This window comes from Pavona decussata, unplaced genomic scaffold (assembly GCF_977016875.1).
Source record: "Pavona decussata unplaced genomic scaffold, jaPavDecu1.1 SCAFFOLD_198, whole genome shotgun sequence".
In the NCBI taxonomy this organism is placed as follows: Eukaryota; Metazoa; Cnidaria; class Anthozoa; order Scleractinia; family Agariciidae; genus Pavona; species Pavona decussata.
In genome coordinates, this window is record NW_028145606.1 from 1528455 (window position 1) to 1547298 (window position 18844).

The window sequence follows — 18844 nt, forward strand, 5'->3', positions numbered from 1 at the left end:
AAATAATCTTTTGCTGTTTCTTGTGAGAGACACCAAAATTAACCTTTAGGAATTTCCTCCCTAGCTGCAGCACTTGATTTCCATGTATTTTTGGTACAAAGAACCCGGCTTAAAGAGTCGAACTTCGAAAGAACCTCAAAGAACTTGCTTTTTTTGGACACAAAATGTAAAACTGTCGTGCTCAGCCAATCAGGAGCGAGTATTTTCGCCGCTCGACCAATCAGGAGTAAGTAATTTTGCCCTCGGTGAAAGGAAAATTACGAAAAACTGCCCTCTGTTACAACAAATCAGCATTCAGTAATTTTTCCCCGTTTTACATTGTTATTGTTGATGGGCAGTTAGCTGCATATGCATTTAAAATGTACTATATAACTGCAGAATTGATGAGGAACTCACAAGGTTATTACGTTCATGCAATAAGGAGACTTCTTTTATGGAGCTCCGCTTTTAGGCTTGGCTAAATATATATATATTATCTTACCCAACTTTAGAAATTTCTCTTAAGCAAAAGAGAATATGGATCGGTATCAAGCTGTGAAGTTTTTTGTCTCCTTTTTTTTTTCGGGGAAAGGGAGGAATGAATATTCCGTGCAAGTGTATCCAGATTCAGCGCTATACAAGACCTTTTCTCTGCCTGAATGCAGGGTTATGAAAAATTCTATTTTTTTTTTCGCTAGGCTAGATTCCGTCTTGCTACAAATATTCTTTCTTTATTCGCAATGTTACTAAATGGAATTACTTTCCAGGATATATTGTACTTGCCGAATCATTATCTGTTTTTAAGAGTACACTTAAATTTACTTGAATATTTATTCAATCAGTAGCCATCGAATTTTATCTAATTCAAGAAATTTTAAAATATTTTTGTAAGTTTTTGGTCAAGGAAATTGTTTTTATACAGGGCTAACCTCACGATTTCCCTATTCATGTTGTTTTTGTATTTGTGTTGAAACCTCCCGAATAAAATGTTATGTTATGTGTATGGAAGTACAGTTCTTCCAGTTTTTTGACAAACTCCTTACTTTATTAAAACAACAACGACAGAGCATGGGTTGGCAGAGAACGACAAAGTGTGGGGATGGGAAAGGGAGTGGTTAAGCCCTCTCCCCTTCCGGGGGCGTTACCACTACGTCTTTTTCAGACAGCCAATGCTCATTTTTTGTTTTATGTATGCAACGCAATTGATAACTGACCCATAATATACTTCACAAGAAAAGAAACGATCAAAGATCCTAATTCTTTCGGTCAAAAGCAACACCTTTCTAAAGCATAACTAGAAATACGTAACACGAAAACCTAGCGAAGCTAGGGTTTGGTGGACAGTTGATTTGAAGTGAAGGAATCTGCTAAGGCAGCTAGAAAGTATAAATTGTGTCGTTCTTTATGATAGTAATTGAGACGATAGTGTGCCTTTTGAATAGCCCGACCCCTTGTGCAAGTTGTGTGATCACACCCACTCTGTGCGATGTCATCCCCACATATTGTGGGAGTGATACATTGTAATTAGCAGGACGTTAGGGATGCACCATTAGAAATTATTTTGTTAGTGAAAGGGCTAGTAAAAGTGTACAACAGTTTGCAGATGATATTTAACGGAGAGTTTTCAGAAGCTGGTGTACATACATGTAGCTCATTTACCCCCTTCCCCCCCCCCCCCCCCCCCGTACGTTCCATTCTAATCATTAATAAACGCTGAATTGAAACTCAGAAAGTGCAACATTTGTTATAGTTGCAACTGCTTTATTTGCATAAGCGTCCACAATGCACTGATTACACGTGTTTGTGGTCGCTTTGAAGAAGAAAACTTCTGTTGGCAGTATGGGAAGTGAGCGTTATCAAGTGGTGTAATTTTCTGTTGTCATGAGTGGTCAGTGAATAACTGCGAGGCAAGACTGCGGGAATTGAATAGATATGAAATTACTATATTTTTGTAAAAAAAATTCCAGTAACCAATTTGTTTGACTGGAAGCTGGATACAAAATTTTGATGTTGACCAAAAAGTAGCGAACAGTATGCGAACGCACACTGAAAGTTGTTCATTTCAGTTGACCGTCGGCAATGACCGGAATGGCTGACTCAAATGTTACACCATTCTCAGCCAATCTCGTACCCAGAGTCCTCAGGCTTTTTGGTCAGCGGGTGAGCGCCAGGAGAGACTCTGGGGTACTGGACTGGAGGGAGAGGTCAACTCGTGGGCTCGGCTGTCCGGATGATACGGGCCATCGTGACGTCACTTCCCGTGAAGCGCGGGATTTTGTCCAGTTTCGAAAATGGCGCTGGCGATTTTGTTGCATCAAACGACTTTTTTTTCAGCCAGGCTCCGGATGGGGTTTGTTTTCTTGCTGAATAGATTTTTAGTCTTCTTTTCTCGATATAGGTAAGTGTTCATTTATTTTCAAGCCATTAATTATGCTGAAATTATTGCAGTGAAGAGTTACGTGTACTTGCGCTGATCGGAAAAGCTGAGATTGTCCGCGCCAGAAAAATTACATCTTATTAATTATACAAAGTACTGGTGAAACTGACATTTGGCTCGGGACGAGGTCAAATCTTGGTGAAAACGTTCCAGTTGAGATTAGTAGGTTATATTCAACTGTAAAAATGATCAGTGCGTTTGTTTCGCCGATTGAAAAACAGTGAAATTTATAAGTTTGTGTTTATTGCTGAAACTTGACCTGAAGTTATAGAATTTGCCTCTAACATTATTAAAATAATTGATAGACACAAAATGATGATTCAAAGGAGTTTATTTTAATTTACCCATGCCATTTAACCTTTCTAAAGAAGACTTTTGCTGAGCAACTTAGAATTTTGAAAAAGCTTGCAAGCAAGCAAGCTTTCTCGAAATTTCACACCAAATCGTGTACTCCTGACTCAGTTTTCTGCCCAAACATATTCACAATATCTTCCGCTTTCTCTAGATCTCTAATACGGAGACATCTTGTCATAGAAATAAACTAAGGATCCACAAAACAAATGAGCAAGGCGACGATAAATGCTGTGTTTCAGTTGATTTACATTAGTAAGTACTAAGATGATGAAAGAGTTGAAGTTGAGTTAAACTTAAGTACTAGTCCAGTGAGTAATTGAACCCTCCTTATGTATTCAAAACCTGTGAGAAAAAAACTTGTGCATTACCCCTAGAATTTTGATGTTTAGATACAGAATGTTTGGACTATTTTGCCTTGAAGCTGGCGTCAGCCGCTCGGCCTCGCAAGGAAAGTCTTGTCATATTTTCCTGTTTTTGTGAGATAATTAAGCAAAAAAAGCAAACCCCATTGCCCATTAGCAATTACCAACTGGCAAATTACTTAGTACTGAAGGGTTCTTTGCAACGTACCTTTTCCGATAGCTGGAGAAAAAAGTGTTTTCACCTTTCTTTTCGCGAGCGCGCGACCAGACAGTACCGGAGAAATGCGTTTAAACCCACTGATCATTTTTATTAAGTTGTAAGATAATTGTTTTTCATGGCCAATCGAAAGCTCTTGACCACAGTAAGATCTCACTTTTCACTCCTTGTTAAATTCTTTTGGATTCTCAAGTTATCTTTCTTCAAAGAGGCGCAGGCCGTCACTGCTTTGTCGCATTTGCTATCAACCAGTGTCAAACTTTTGCGTGTTTTCATACCTGAAATATTAATTTCATGAACGATGTTGCTGTTTTCATGTATTGTGTAATAGGTTAATAGATAGCTATGATTCTTTGATGGCCTGGCGTAGAATTATTTCACTGATCATCCAAGAAAAAAATTTGGCGAGGTTGTAGTTTATCGACATTCAAACTGCCCGGGTTTTACAGGAAGTGACGTCACGATGGCCCGCATCATCCGGACAAGCAATCCGATTGCGAAAAGCCCAAGTTGACCCCTCCCTCCTGGTACTGGAATTTATTACCGCAGGATTTCTGCGGTAAAACAATGCAAACTGTTACGGGACAGCCAATCGAATTCTCCAGAGTCTCTCCTGGCGACCAACCGCTGGCCAAAAAGCCTGAGGACTCTGGGTACGAGATTGATCCTTAGCTGTATGATGCACAATCCGCTTAAATACACAGATTTTCCACGCCATACGGTGAGTAATGTTAGACTTAAAACATTAAGTGGAATTTTTCAACCACGACTCAATTGTACTAGCGCTAAGAACAAGCCGCTGTTTGTTCCAAAATGCATAAACTTGTGCTTCTCGTACTCACTTCTCTATTTTTCGTGTTTGGTCGATAGCTGCCGACTGGGTGGAGATAAGCTTAAATCAAAAAAGCTTCATTGTTTTTCATCAAAGAGAAAATTTCAGCCTGGCGTTTGCCGTTTGCCGTAAATGCGATGCTAAATCTCTCTAATGTTTTCATAAAAAATCCTGAGCCACTTACTAAAATGACAGCTTTTATCAAGGCTATATTTAACTTCATATTTTAACGTTCAAATTTTTTCAAAAGGCGTGATTTAGATAATTGCTATGAGATTATGTTTACGTTGCGTTAACTGTTTACATTTGTGACAAAGTGCTGACCGTTGGTGACTTATTTTCCAATAAACACCTACTTATCGCAATACCTCTAATAAAGATCAGTTTTTAAATAAGTAGTCAAAGCAAAAATATGTTGTCACAATTCAATTTCGGAGCACCGAAAATCAATATATTGGTTATTTTGACATGACTTAGTGAAATCTTGTCTTTAAATCAGTATGGCGACGACTAAAATGGCATAAACGTGGAGGCTTCCATAACACTCTTTCGACTCTGTTACATTTCCCCATTTTTTAATTTATGAAATCATTTACCCAATGAATAATTTATGACTATTAATCGAGATTACATTAGTAAGTTTCTGGTAAATTTGAGCCGGGTCTTCAAAATGAGAAAAATGCACCCTCAAATGTCTTAACGGGTCTTTGCTAAAATTAAACCACGCAATTCTTAGATTAACTTTTGCAAATACATTAAGGAAGGGTAGCTCTTTACATCTGTGTAAAAGTTTATCGAGTTTCCCAGTCAACGAGCGGAAAGTTGAAATCACAAGAACTCCTATGATTTGTCAAAATGGCGGACTCGCAAGGCCACTCGAAACCGGCCTTCTCGGTATTTTGCAAACTAAATATAATTGAAACTTAAACAGTAAACTATTCGTAGTTAGGACCCATAAAGAAGTTTACTTGCCAAATATGAGCGAAATCGGTGTGATGTGGTGGCCGGCCAAAGTTCGAATCTTACAGACTATCGTTCTTAAGAAGGTGGGCGCGAGATGATGACGACGAAATGTGATGATTGACAAACAATGACTGTCTTGGATTTGTGGATTTCCCCAACTAACGAGCTGGAATTGAAGCCCATAGACGAACACTAAAATAAGCTAAAACATTAAAGTAATATTAAGAAAGGAGAATTTTCAGGAATATTCCATTTTCTGCAGAACCAGCTTGTCCAAAAATGTTTGGCATGGTAACGTCAAATTCAGCGAACACCCGAACCTACAACATCAAATTGTTCCCAGATTATTTTCTGAAAAGGTCGCGAAGATTGGTAGTCTTTGCTCTAATATAAAAATATTTTTAACGTTCAAAGTTTGCACAGGCAGAATCGGTTAGCTCCCCTCCCCCCCCCCCCCCCCCCCTTCACGGTATAGACGGGATTTATCTAGTGTAGTCCTTGCAATTTGGGATTTTTTTTTTCCTTTACAGTAGAACGAATGTTTCCAAACTGTGCATTTACTTAAACATAAAATTAAAAGATCAAAGGAATCTTTCTAACCTTGTTAACAAGTTTTTATTGAAGCCCAGTTTTACATCGCTTTAACCCGAATGTTTAAACCAATTACAATAATAGCCAAAGGTTTCTTTTATGCTTTCCCAAGACCACTAAAACTATAATCTTGACTTTTTCTGCAACGGCCAGTACTTACTGCACAAAGATATATCCCATGGCATAGGTCAATCGGTCGCCATTATCTGCCGAGTACTTAGCTTCATTGCCGCACGAGGACTTGTCATAAGGACCACCGTCAATACCAAACCCGAGTAAGGAGTCACAGGAGTCGCAATTATTTTGTTCGTTAGCTAGGATGCCGATTCTCGCTTTGGCTCTTTTGCCTCCACTGACAGCATTGAAGCCTTCCTTGTTGCAGTAGAGCTGCAAGGACGCTTTAGACCCGATGAGCATCTTCCACGTATCCCGACCAAGAAAGGTTTCGTGGTATTGACCGTCAGCGATCAGTGAAAATAGGGAGCTGGCAGGTTTGTTGACAACAGCAAAAGTGAACTGGTTATCGACCTTCATACCAAGACAAATCCTAGAGAACGATGTGCTCCAGTAACTTGGTAGCTTCGTTTCTTGTGTGTCGAGCCCTGTCTTTCCTCCCTCAAGATTGTAGGTGTTTCCGTCCCTCCAGAGGTCAGAATTATACCCAAAGGTTGTCTGCACATTAGAAAAGCATTTAACTATAAAAAAATTGCGCTAAAACATTTCTTAAAATCATTTGAAGATTTAAAAAATTCCTGTAAAACGACGACGTTTCGACGTTAGCTAAACGTCATTATCAAGTCACAATATGTTTGTACGTTACAGTCTATAAATACTAAAAAGCCAGAACAATAGGTGATTATAAAAGCTGCATGTAACGTAAGAATAAAAATAAACAAAATGTTTGGCATGCATGGAGTCTGTCTGGATAATTTAATTGGGTTTGAGATTCTTGATGAGTAGCATTTCAAAGAATAAACAACCAAATTTGCCCTGCCACTTTCTTAAACTTTTAATGGGCTCTCTTTCAAAAGGTTGTTGTTACCGTGAGCTTCTAAGATATGTCTACCGATTGCCAAATTTCTGTGCTCAGCATGCAATGCATTGATGAAGGTGTCGGCCTCTGTAGCCGACATAATCTGTATCGCACAGATATCATACAAAATGGTAAACAACACACTGCTTATTAACAATTGACGACTTAATTTCTTTGGGTTTAAGACCTTGCCCCAATTTATTGCTCATGAAAACTGGCTGCAATAAAGGGCCAATCTTATGACTAAGATCACGTTTAATACTACTTCCGGACCGCATTAGCCGCCACTTGATCTTTAAATGGAAGACTATTTCTAAGTGTGCTACTATCATCGGTGTTTCTTTCTGCTGTGTTCGTTGAAGCATTTCGAAAAACAAAATTGTTGATTGCGGAATTAATGAGGCCCATAAGATATTCAAGGCGACTAAATAAAGAGTGAAATTTGGTACATTCTGCATTGAAATCCTCTTTTGTAGACGGTAAGGCATAGGCCTGATGTATCATAATTGTCTTTAATAAAGAGTCTTGATAGCGGTTATCGGTGACTGTGGTGTAAGAGCAAGCCAGTCTCTGTCGATTTTCTGTAAACTTGAGTTTCAATTTTAGTTCTGCTCTTGACCATTTCAATGCCGATAAAAGAGTTCTTATTATCCAGAGGAAGCTCCATTGTAAAAGCTAGACTGGGGTGTCGGCCATTCAAGGTAATAAGCAACACCGCAGCATTCCTCCCAGACATCTTTGTCAGCATTTTGGGCTTCTTCTCTTGATGCTTGAGCTGAGTGAGTTTGGATATCAATTTCTCATCCATGACCGCCTTTTGGTGATTTTATTTTTTTTTTCTTAAGTTACAGCTTTTTTATTTACCTATTGTTCTATTTAGTATTTATAGACTGAAACTTATAAACATATTTTGACTTGATAATGACGTTTGGCTAGCGTCGGAACGTCGTTGTTTTTAGCAACAACTGCAATGGACTCTTAGCGATTTATTCAGGACACAAGAAAGGATACACAAGTCATTTTCTTTCTTTCTTGTTTGAAGCTGCAGGCCAGTTACATCCAGCTATCCGAACGAAATTTATTTACGGCTACAGGCAATTGATCGAGTTATTTGCAACGAGTCTTACAAGTACTAATTTTTAAGATGCATTTGTTGTTTAAATTATGAGATCGAGATATTTTCTTGAAAAAATAAAAAAGTCACTGATTAAAGTTTAAATTTCCCTGTAAGGCAATTTAAGATAATCCAGAAAACAGTTGCAATCACTACTTTTCCTATAATTCCACCTTGTCAGTACCTTTCTGCCATCGATCTTCATGGCCAGGGTCCATCCGCCTCCTCCGCATTCACCAAGACCGTCGTTTGTCATGTGGCAATAAGCGGAAATAGGCCTTGAACCTAAGGTCAGTGAGTAAGCTTTGTTTCCTTCAGCCCTGGCAAAACAGAAATATTGTACTCAAGAAAAATATCTCAAGAAAACTTCGGCTGGAAATTGAGGAACCTTTAATGTCTAATGGAAAACATTTTCACCAAACGGACGACTAGTATATCAAGCAACTTATGTGAAGACTACTATATCAAGCAACTAATGTGTAGACGGAACGATGGAACACAGCAAAACAGAAATTGAAATTTTGTGCAAATGAATGGTAATTTTTCTTTCAAATTGGGTGGAGTATACTTGTGGAAAACGTCGAGTACCTTCGAGGTCAACTAACTGTTCAAGAAATATTTCCAATTTTATTTCATCTGATTGGACTGAAAAGTTTGACTACATGTAAACCACCACAACTATACTTACATTCCTTTTTTATGTATGTCATTGCACGTCACATCTAAATATACACACAAAAGGAAAAAATAAAAGATTAGTCGTATCACTTTTAACCCTACATAGGCAAGCAGGGCACAAAGGTACGAATAAAATCCCAGCGGGCGCCCCATAACTCCGTCACTATTAAAGCTGTGACAGTATAAATAGTTCGTCCAAACATGTTTTCTTTTTTAGGTCCGCACATGAGAAATGATGACTTCATTTAAGTGGTACTGATTCACGTCGCAATTACCAAAATGAGGGCAACTTGGGTATCTGAGCTTCCTATAACCTTAGAAAGTATTGAACATTACAAAAAGTAATGAGACTGAGTAAAAGAACACTAATATGAGCTTAAAACATAAAACTTTATGTAGAATAGTACTTGCCTAACACTAACCGACCACACCAAATTGTACCCAGAAAACGTCATCAAGTTTTATTGCGTATGTGCGAATACATAAAATAAGTTATTCAGGTTCAAAGTTGCCGCGGGCAGAATGCCCTCGCTGGTCGAGAAAGATTTACAGTCAATCCAGCTCAGTATTTCCAAGAATGAAATGAACATTCGATTCTCTCTTTGTAATGTCCGACGTGTGAATGGAATGTTGGACATTTCTCTGGAAATCGTTCCGAAAAAGACGCATTAACTGGAAAAAAAATTCAAAATACTATGGAAACAATTGTTATTCTTGAAGTATTCAATTTTGCAATGTAAAGAAAAATTCATAGCTTTATACCATCAATAAGTTGGGGAAATTTGTACGGGAACTCTGAAATCTCGTCAGCGATTTTCAAAACTGACATGTAAATTTCAAAACTCCGTTCAAATTTTAAAAATATCGTTCACGCGTGACCTGGGTTGACTGTAATATAGACAACATGCAGCGTTTACAAAAAAATGTCAAGGAGCTCATGGAAAAAAGCCTCTCTGTATATTAATTCCTAAAGTTAACTAATTAATATGAATATTTTTTTTTAAAGAATTCCTTTTCCTTCAAAGGGGTATGTTGTAGGATGTACATCTAAACCTTCCATTAACTTAAAGCAAACTATTAGAGTTTAAAAGGGGCAATATGGTAGCTGTTGTGCCTTGCTCTTTTCAAAATTGTATAAGGTATTAGGCGAAGTAAATTTGCTTATAAACGAAATTATTCCTAGAAATATATAAAGAGAAAGAAAACAACATGAGAAATTTTTTTCAGCCCGCTTCCCAAAATATAAATTGTCGTCGAATCCATAACATATCGACTAACGGTAGCCAAAGAATTAATTTCAATTGTTCCAGGTTGCATTGCTATCAAGTTATTTTCTATTTATTCAGCAAATAAATTAATCTAGCACATCCTTAAGTAAAGTATTTTAAAGTACGACTTATTTTAAATCAAGGGATGTAAATACCTCTTTGTTTTTGTCATTTATGTTCATGTTTCCATCATTGGGAATATTTATTTAGTTATGTTAAAGGAGTAAAGATAAGAATACGAACGTTGTTTGATTGTAAATTTTCAGAGTATAGAAGAACAATAACTGGTACCTTTACAGCCATAGAGCTCTACCCTCATTGATATTCCACCAGTCCAAGCTGTCGGACGAAAGCGTATGTAACGCGCCTCGATTCGTGGGCGTAGATCATGATAAACAACGGTGTTTCTGTCATAGTTTCCAGTAAATACCTAAATAGATAACGTAAGGGATTGTAATTTGTTAATAAAATAATTTTTTAGCTCACGGTGGTCATGTTGTTAATGTTGTTCTCGTATGAAAATCGAAAACAAAAACATTCCTTTTCACTTTTTCTCTCCCGCTTTTAAGGTGTATAAAAGCGTCAAATTTCACTTCTGGTTGGATGCAGTATCGGCCAACACGGGAGATTAGGGATAGTAGAGCCTTAAAAGTCAATACAGGCACGCTTAGTCTCGGGGTATCTCTATTCCTCAATTTTTCAATCTGAGTATTAAAAAACCCAATTCATTTTTTCGTCTAGACAGTTTTCTTCCTCTGCACACGAAAAACAACTTTTTATACTATGGTGTTCTAACCTTGTTTTCGGTTTTTCCATGTTCCTTAAAGTATTCAAAATTCTTTCCATCATTACTGTACTGCAACATGTACTTGGATACCCATTGGCTGTGTGACCCATGAGGCCAATCGGTGCTATAATGCCTTCCCTGCGTAGCTACACCTGCCACTTTGGTGTCCTGATAAAGCAGATCAATCTGCAGCCATTGTTGACCATCTTTTGACTTGGCTGACCACCCTCCAGATTTCCGACTAGTCTCTTTAAAGTTCAGTCTTCCCTGTCTGGCGGCATGATTATAGTCAGTTTCAGAAGATGCGCTAATTTGTGAGTCTGAGATTTCTCCGCTTTCCATTCCGAGAGCGTTTCCTTTTGTGCATTCTGCAAGTCAATTCACATGAATTAAATGACGTTTCTGAAGGGTTGCGGTTGGACCTGGAAGTTGTTGTCACTGCACAACCAAATATTTATCGGTTTGAACGTGTTTTCGGAAAGGGCACTTTTCACCCTATGTAGCCCATATGTTGTCCCTATGAATATTAATGCTATGACAATGAAACTTGCACAATTGATAGTAAATACAAATAAGTTATCTTTGAGGGAGTGATGACGTTATGTGAATGGAAAAAAAAAAATGCCACGATATGCAATGGGTGAACTAAAATTTCTGAACTTCTCAACAAGTCCAGATCAAAGACAAAACAAAAACAATCAAAACCGACAACAATAAAAATGTAAAACAAGAGAGTTATATTGTGAGAAAGTCCATTTACAAAAGAAAGAGGATAAATCCTATTTCGAAAAATCCTTCCTGTCAAAGTTGGTTTCCATTGCAACATGACCTTAAATGACAACCAATCTATAACACCAAATGGTTTCCAGATAAGTTTCTGTATAAGTCACGAACTTTGGTGACTTATGCGAAGCACTTGTATACAATGTCACAGATCATAGTGAATTGAAATATTGACATAAATTGTGCAAATGTTTGGGTTGTTACTATTCATTGCTATTCATCATGCACTTTTTGAATTTTTCCGTCATGCACTGTTATTCATTATCGGTGTCATTACGGTCCGCAGTGGCAGGCAAATCTTTACTTCGTCAGTTTTAAAAGTGAACACCGTTGACAGGCACTGTCTATATGTCCAATGAACATAGCTCAGTGGTAGAGCATCCGAACTAGTAATCTCGACTCCTAATAGGATCACCCAGATTTCCTTTTTTCCGAGTATGTCTGTGTCACTTTGGATAATATAGCGCATAAATCTATACGAATTATCATGCGCCACTATGAGACAGCGGACCGCATTAGCAGGAAAATTGTCACTTGCTGATAGTTTTTCTACCGCGAGTCAGTGGATTTCATTGGTTTTCAAAAGTATTTAAATCACTCCGGGCAGGAGAACGTGTGACACAGAAGTTTCATTAAAGGCACTTACCTTCTACTTCACAATACTGTCCTTTTGTCCCGGGGGCACAATCGCATTCGAATGTTCCACCTGCAATGTTCCTGCAGACTGCTCCATTTAAGCATTCGCCTTTTTCACAAGGTTCTTATTTAGTTAAAAAAAAAAAAAACATTTGGTTAAGGGCTTGAATATACATCTTATTTATGTCCGAAATAACAGTTCGCCCTCTTAGCAATTATTAACCACTTAGAGGTTTGCCCGATCTTGTAAGGCCTAGTTAGATAGAAGTGATAGGCCGACAGATTTATGTTAAGCATGGAGTGACCAATCCCGATATATTAAAACTTGTACGGAATAAACAAACAGAGATTACCTTGAGACTCAGAGATAATTCTTTTCTCATGTTAAGAAAATCAGTGGAAATGCTGTAAACCTTCGTTGTGGGCGCAAAATGTGGCCTTCTCATTTCTTGAATTGCCTTTTGATCTTTTTTTTTTCCTTATCATAATTATTTTCCTGTAACAATAAACTAAACAACTTTTTGAAAACGTAAAAGATAAGACTGAAAATCAGACAGATAGAAAGACAAAAAGCGAGAGAAGAAAAAGAAATAGAAAACAAATAGAGTGTTGTTCAGTTTCCACTTACCTTTCTCGCAGTAGTCTCCAAAGTACAACTTCACACACTCGCATTTAAATGTGCCATCTCTCATGTTTTTGCATATTCCTCCATTAAAACATTTTACCCCATCACATGGTTGAAATTCTTTTTAAACAGAAAACGAAACAAGAATATAAGATGGATAATACAACCGCTTAAAAAAAGGCCTCCCATGGTCTTTGTAATTAAGCGTGTTGCCGATCACAAAATCTTAGGGCATGATTTTTAACTCGTGAATGCGCGCATGCACAATGAACGAGATATCGTAATGTGGGCTGAATTAAAATTAAAATTGAACTTTATATTAATCTAATCGGAATTTAATCAAAATCATAAAGTATTCATGAGTCTACGTATAGTACATGTATTCACCATCAGCCGCAATTACGGGACAAAAAACAAGGACGCAAAATCAACTTAACTAATAACTTATTAAAAGAAAACACTAGTTGGTGTGTTTTCTGCTAACGCCTTCCATTGACTGACAGAAACTACATTGAAACTAAGGGGCAACCTCTTATTTTGGTGACTGGAAACGCCACGTTAAAAGCCGCTCAAGGCCGAGATCGTCGTCCAAGTCTACAGGGATTTCGCGCAAAATGTTCCCTGCTCATTCGCGTATACTTTTTTTCACCGTTAAAATCATAATGCTGCAGGTGCCAGATTATTCAAAACCCTGAACAACCTTTGAATGCATAAACTAACCTCTCCTTCAGAAGTTGTGGACAATGTTGTCAAGTGGCGTAGCTCGCTGACATAGATGCAAAGGGTCCCTGGTTCGATTTCCGAGATAACGGAACTTTACTTTTTGTTGTTGTTTTGTTTGCTTTTAAAACCATTCAAAGGCTCCAAACAATTTTCAAAATTACATTTTTCTTATTAAATACAAAATTATTCAAGGAGCACAATCTTGCTGAGGGCAACGGCTAAAAATTTACTTGAAGTGGCCTAGGATGAATAAAATATAATGCCAGTGAGGCTCCTTATTTACCCATCCTTGTCACGCCCTGTAAATCTATCGAGCGTCTACGATTGATAGCGCAAAAATTCGTAGAAAATTGGCGTTACATCCGGTTGATGCCATATTGCGCAAATAGGAAGTCTACAAAATTATCCAATCACTGGCCTAGTTTCATTGCGATCAGTTGAATAAATTTTGCGTACCGAATTTTTATTTGCATAAGTAACTATAAGCGTGATGGCGTCGTCTTCGAAGAGAGCGCATGTTGAGGAAATCGGCCCATAAGAAGACACAGATTTTGACTACGAAGGAGATAGCGGTCCAGAAGGCATGGCAAGTGACGAGGAAAGTGAATTAGATCGGCTTCTTACCGATGAAGGCGAAAATGAGACGTAAGCGAGCACGAAACTTTTACATACGACGCCACGCAGTTCACACGCAACAGAACATATGTTCTTGAATTGCGCGAAAATATGATTTGTAGCCGCTCGCTACGCTTGAATTCTTGCTTTCTTCATCGGAAGATCTTAGTTTTACACTGAGTTAACATTTGGGAGTCAATAGCTCAGTAATTTTGGTTAGAATTTTCGTTTTGGGCGTCAGGGTAATCGGATACGATGTAGCGTGTGTGTGAAATTGAAGTCTAAAAATGCATTCTGTTGCTATGGAAACGTAGATTTTTATTTGATTAGATGGTTATCAATAAAAATTTGTAATTTATTTTGTTTTTGTTCTTTCTCCACCAGATTTGGAGGAATTGTAGCCAATACACTAAGGAAAATTTTCTTTTTCAACTTTTCTTTGCAACCAGACCTCTTGGTCATATTTTATGTATTTTGTGAAATTTGTTTGCATAAATGATGCTGATTTATGATAATTATATTTTTTTGTGAAACATTGTGAGCTCCTTTGGAGACAAACTTTTTTTCCCTGTAAAGCCTCATCATTGCTGATTAAAATGATGTATAACTTTCTACTCTCCTGTGAATAATTTTCGAAATATTAAATAAAATAAGAATGTGGTCAAAATATGCCTGTTTTTGCAGTGACAAGAATGAACGTCTATATTCCGAGTCCTGGGCCAAACAAATTCAACGCAAACAATGTTTTATACCTTACCACTATTTACTACTACATTCACAAGTTGGCTCACTGGAGTCTTTGATATTTGTGGTGCATCGTTTCTCGAGATGCTCAGCACAAAAGATTGTCATATCTGACTTTTTGACCAGATTTTGATCAGGTACTGTGACTTAACTAAAAGTCAAGTTCTATAAGTTGGCTTAAAACTTCAACAATGTCGCGATCTTTGCACTGGAATTAATTCCTCGTTCCACGTTGTTGACTTCAGTTCGATTCTCTGTTCACACTACTCAAAATCTATCCGATATGTGACTATTCACTTTCAAGACCGAAGCAGAACAGCATCGCTCCTGTGCTCCAATTTCTTTTATAGCATTTATCGAAATCTGCTTATCTTATGAACGTTATAACCTCACAAGTTCCTCATCCTTTCTGCAATTACCGTATAGTTTTTGTGCATATGCAGCAAACCGCTCGTCAACAATAACAATGTAGTACAGAGGGCAAACTATCTGAATGCTGATTTGTTGTAACAGAGGGAATTTTTCTTAATTTTCCTTTCATCGAAGGTAAAATGATGGGTCGAGCAGCGAAAACACTCTTTTCTCATTGCCTTAGCACGCCAGTTCTACATTTTGTTGTTTTCTTCATTTTGTACCCAAAATCAACGAGTTCTTTGAGGTTCTTTGGATTTCGACGCTTTAAAAAAGATTGTTTGTAACAAAAATACATGGAAATCAAGTGTGGCTGCAGCTAGAAAGGAAATCCTAAAGGTTAAGTTTTCGTGCCTTTTACAAGAAACAGCAAAAGATTATTTGAGTCAAAGCTAAAAACTTTGATTGGATTGATATTTCTTTGGCTGAGAAACTGGAATCAGTCATGGCGATCATTAGTGCATTCGCCTCGCTACTTCTTCTAACAAACGATAACCGAACATAACAGTGTCCTTTTGATGGGAGGAAGGAGCAGGTCAAATTCAGTGGAAGAAAGTACTCTCCAAATTCCTTCTTTTGATGCACCGTTTCCTATTTTTATCGATATATGTTCCTGTACTTTTCAAACAGTAGGAAGCTTCACTGCGTAGGTAAGCAATTTAACAATTAATGCCAACAAGTGTTAGTTTCATCGTTGTAAGTTTGCTCCTGAACTGAAATTGTATTCTCTCTTAATTACATGTGTCTGATGGCAACTCTCTCGTCAGTTTTTTTTTTTGTATGCTACGAGAAAATTAAATAATTTGGTTGTTTGCTCGCTTGCATTTCAGCAGAACTGTCATTTTTAGGTACATGATTATTTGAGTTTGCGCTTAAAAAAAAATCAAAATATTAATCTTATGTACACTGTAGGTAAATATTCAGGACGGGATCGCCTATTTATCGAGTTGCGGTAGTTTTCTTCACGTTCAAGAGTTTTTTCAATGTATCCCAAATTTTTTTTTTGGTTTTTATCATTATTTTCAGTTTTTAAGACTGATCGAGACGAATCGGTTTGTGAACAGTCTACGTGCGCTGCGTGTCACTGTCACTGTCTAGTAAATTTTGCTTATCAAGAAAGCCATACGTAAACCTCAGCAGGCTGGGCCTAACTATAAAATAGAGTTCAAATATATCCTGGAGTAATAAATGGAAATTAACAAACTGTGATAATTCAAAGCAATCAGTTCAAAAATAAAGAAAACAACAATCTTTGAAAAATTCGCACAAACAGTGAATAAATGTTTTGGGTAAGCTTTGTTTTGATGAAAATGAAATCACACTTCTTGAAATTTTAGATTCGCTTTTAACGTTCTTTGAAAAGACTTTCAGTGAAAAATAGTCACACATCTAAATCTTTGCCGTTATATGCTATTGTTTTAAGTATTTTTGTTCTGCCAAGATTTTCAAATAAATGCTAAAATTAGAAATATATGCGCGAAGAATTATAGCTAAGAATTAAATTTTCTTAAATGAAGAAAAATGGGACAACATAAGAAAAGAAACTGACTCGGCGGGAAATAAAGAACATAGACCCAAAGAATGAGCTCAAAAGACTCCTTTGAAGTTAGCAGTCTTAAGCTTATTTAAGTTAAATAAGTGACAGTTTCAACGTTGCAAGAAAAACCATATCTTGCAAAACAGCAAAGTTTTATCAACAAAATCACAAGAATATACTCGCCTTTACTGAGAATAACTAGTCCTTTTATTCATTGCTGATTTTTTCGTTCGTTCTACAACGTTTCGTGAGCGAAACGTTTCAATTCAAGAGGAAAAATCCAACGTTTGTCGCACCGGATCGGAGAAAAATGATTTCAATTCAAAATTCTGTTGAGTGTCTCGCCAAACAAACACTAGGCACGGGCCCATTAGCATTGTGGGATTGCGTACGGAGGTCGGATGGACGGAAGTGACGTATAACCAATCCAAAATAACTCGCATTCGCGAGTTACCAAATTCTGTTACTTATAATAATAATAATAATAATAATACTATTATTATTATTATTATTATTATTATTATTATTATTATTTCATCAAGAAAATTGACGATAATAAAGCAGCATCACGTTTCGACGACTTCATGTCACGTCATGCTGTTTTATTACTAACCGTTAATTTTCTTGATAAAATGTTTCTCTTAATTGTTTATTATTATTACTATTATTATTATTATTATTATTATTATTATTATTATTATTAATAAGATTTGGTAATGCAGAGACATGCAAAAATTAGCGATAAAAACCGACGTTTCGTTATCTTCATGACGCCATTGTCAAGGAGAAATGAAAAATTACAGGGTCTGTGGCAAGGTGTAACAATAAATTAGCATATAGTGTTTATGGCTAATTAAGTAAATACTTTTGCGCGAATAGAGTCGTTTTGCACGTTCAGAGTGGGTTTTAGGTCTCTGATGAAAAGCATCTCGTTAACCAAACAATCGAACTTATTTCTACACTTTTTCAGCCTCAGTAGGCCTTTCGGGACTTCGCCATGCTGTTCGTGGTAGAACAGCATGTTTTTATCGTTAATTTTTGCATGTCATTATTATTATTATTATTATTATTATTATTATTATTTTTATTATTATTATTATTATTATTATTATTATTATTATTATTATTATTAACATACTTTATTAGTAGAAAAACAAACAACAAATACAGAAAAATGATAAAAATATCGGTATCGGAAAAAAAAAGAAAAACGCTTCATAATTCTGCAGTTCATGCTAAGAATATCTACACAAAAAATTTTCGAAGACGTTGATCGATCAATAATATATACAAAGATAAAAATCTTAAAAAAATAATAATAAAAACCAGCAACAAATGGAAGGCTACCAAGAAAAAATAAGAAAAACTAAGAAATAAAAATATGTCCTCAATGTTTTTAACGAATATTTGCACGTCCTTTCTCGATGTCAAAGTCAATGTCCGTTAATTCTAGATGGATCCTCCTTGTTGCTCGCGAACCTCTCAAGCATACTGTTATTATTGTTATTGTAATTATTCTTATTCTGACTTATTCTTATTCTTATCATTAGCTAGAACACGATCATAATATCACTTTTTTCATAAAGATATTGATAACATTATTATTTCCAAATTGGTTTAGCCAGAACACGATCGTGATACGATATTCTTAATTGCAAATAAGAATATTATTGTAGCTTTATGACTTATTATTATTATTATTATTATTATTATTATTATTATTATTATTATTATTATTATTCCCCCAGCCTTCCCAGGCTGAATATGGGTAAGCGTTCTGGTCAATCTTACTTTTGCAGGTATTGTCATCCTGTTGCTCATAGTCGTCTGGACACTCCCTCAGACATTCACCAGTGACAGCATCCTTAAAATACCGGCATGCATTACAATTTGTAGCCAGAGGTTTATCACTTGAGCCTCCCCGGCATCCTATTTATTCCAAATAAAGAAAACGTCCCCCATTCAGCGATAAGTAATATAATGGCCGAGTCTATAGAACAGTTATTTTATCTGCCAGTCGACAGTTATATACAACAAAGATGACAGGATATAACTTTCTACCAATGTTTGCTCACTGTGTTCACAGGTCTTAATACACAGTGATATCTTTTTTGAACGAAACTCGATACCTTTGTTGAGGGAAAACGTTGCAAGA

General features: G+C 36.7%; 1 protein-coding gene across 1 annotated transcript in view; it reads right to left on the reverse strand.

Annotated features, from left to right (window-relative positions):
* Positions 1 to 5757: 5757 nt before the first annotated feature.
* The window catches only part of LOC146461491 (uncharacterized), a 125377-nt gene continuing 112290 nt past the window's right edge, over positions 5758 to 18844 (reverse strand). Inside the window, exons 13-20 of the mRNA XM_085086919.1 lie at positions 18481 to 18618; positions 12663 to 12779; positions 12045 to 12158; positions 10625 to 10983; positions 10120 to 10258; positions 8571 to 8604; positions 8067 to 8202; positions 5758 to 6407 (exon numbers count right to left, since the gene is read on the reverse strand). Coding sequence (XP_084943045.1) covers positions 5892 to 6407; positions 8067 to 8202; positions 8571 to 8604; positions 10120 to 10258; positions 10625 to 10983; positions 12045 to 12158; positions 12663 to 12779; positions 18481 to 18618 — 1553 coding nt within the window. The 3' untranslated portion in view covers positions 5758 to 5891. The remainder of the gene's footprint in view (positions 6408 to 8066; positions 8203 to 8570; positions 8605 to 10119; positions 10259 to 10624; positions 10984 to 12044; positions 12159 to 12662; positions 12780 to 18480; positions 18619 to 18844) is intronic.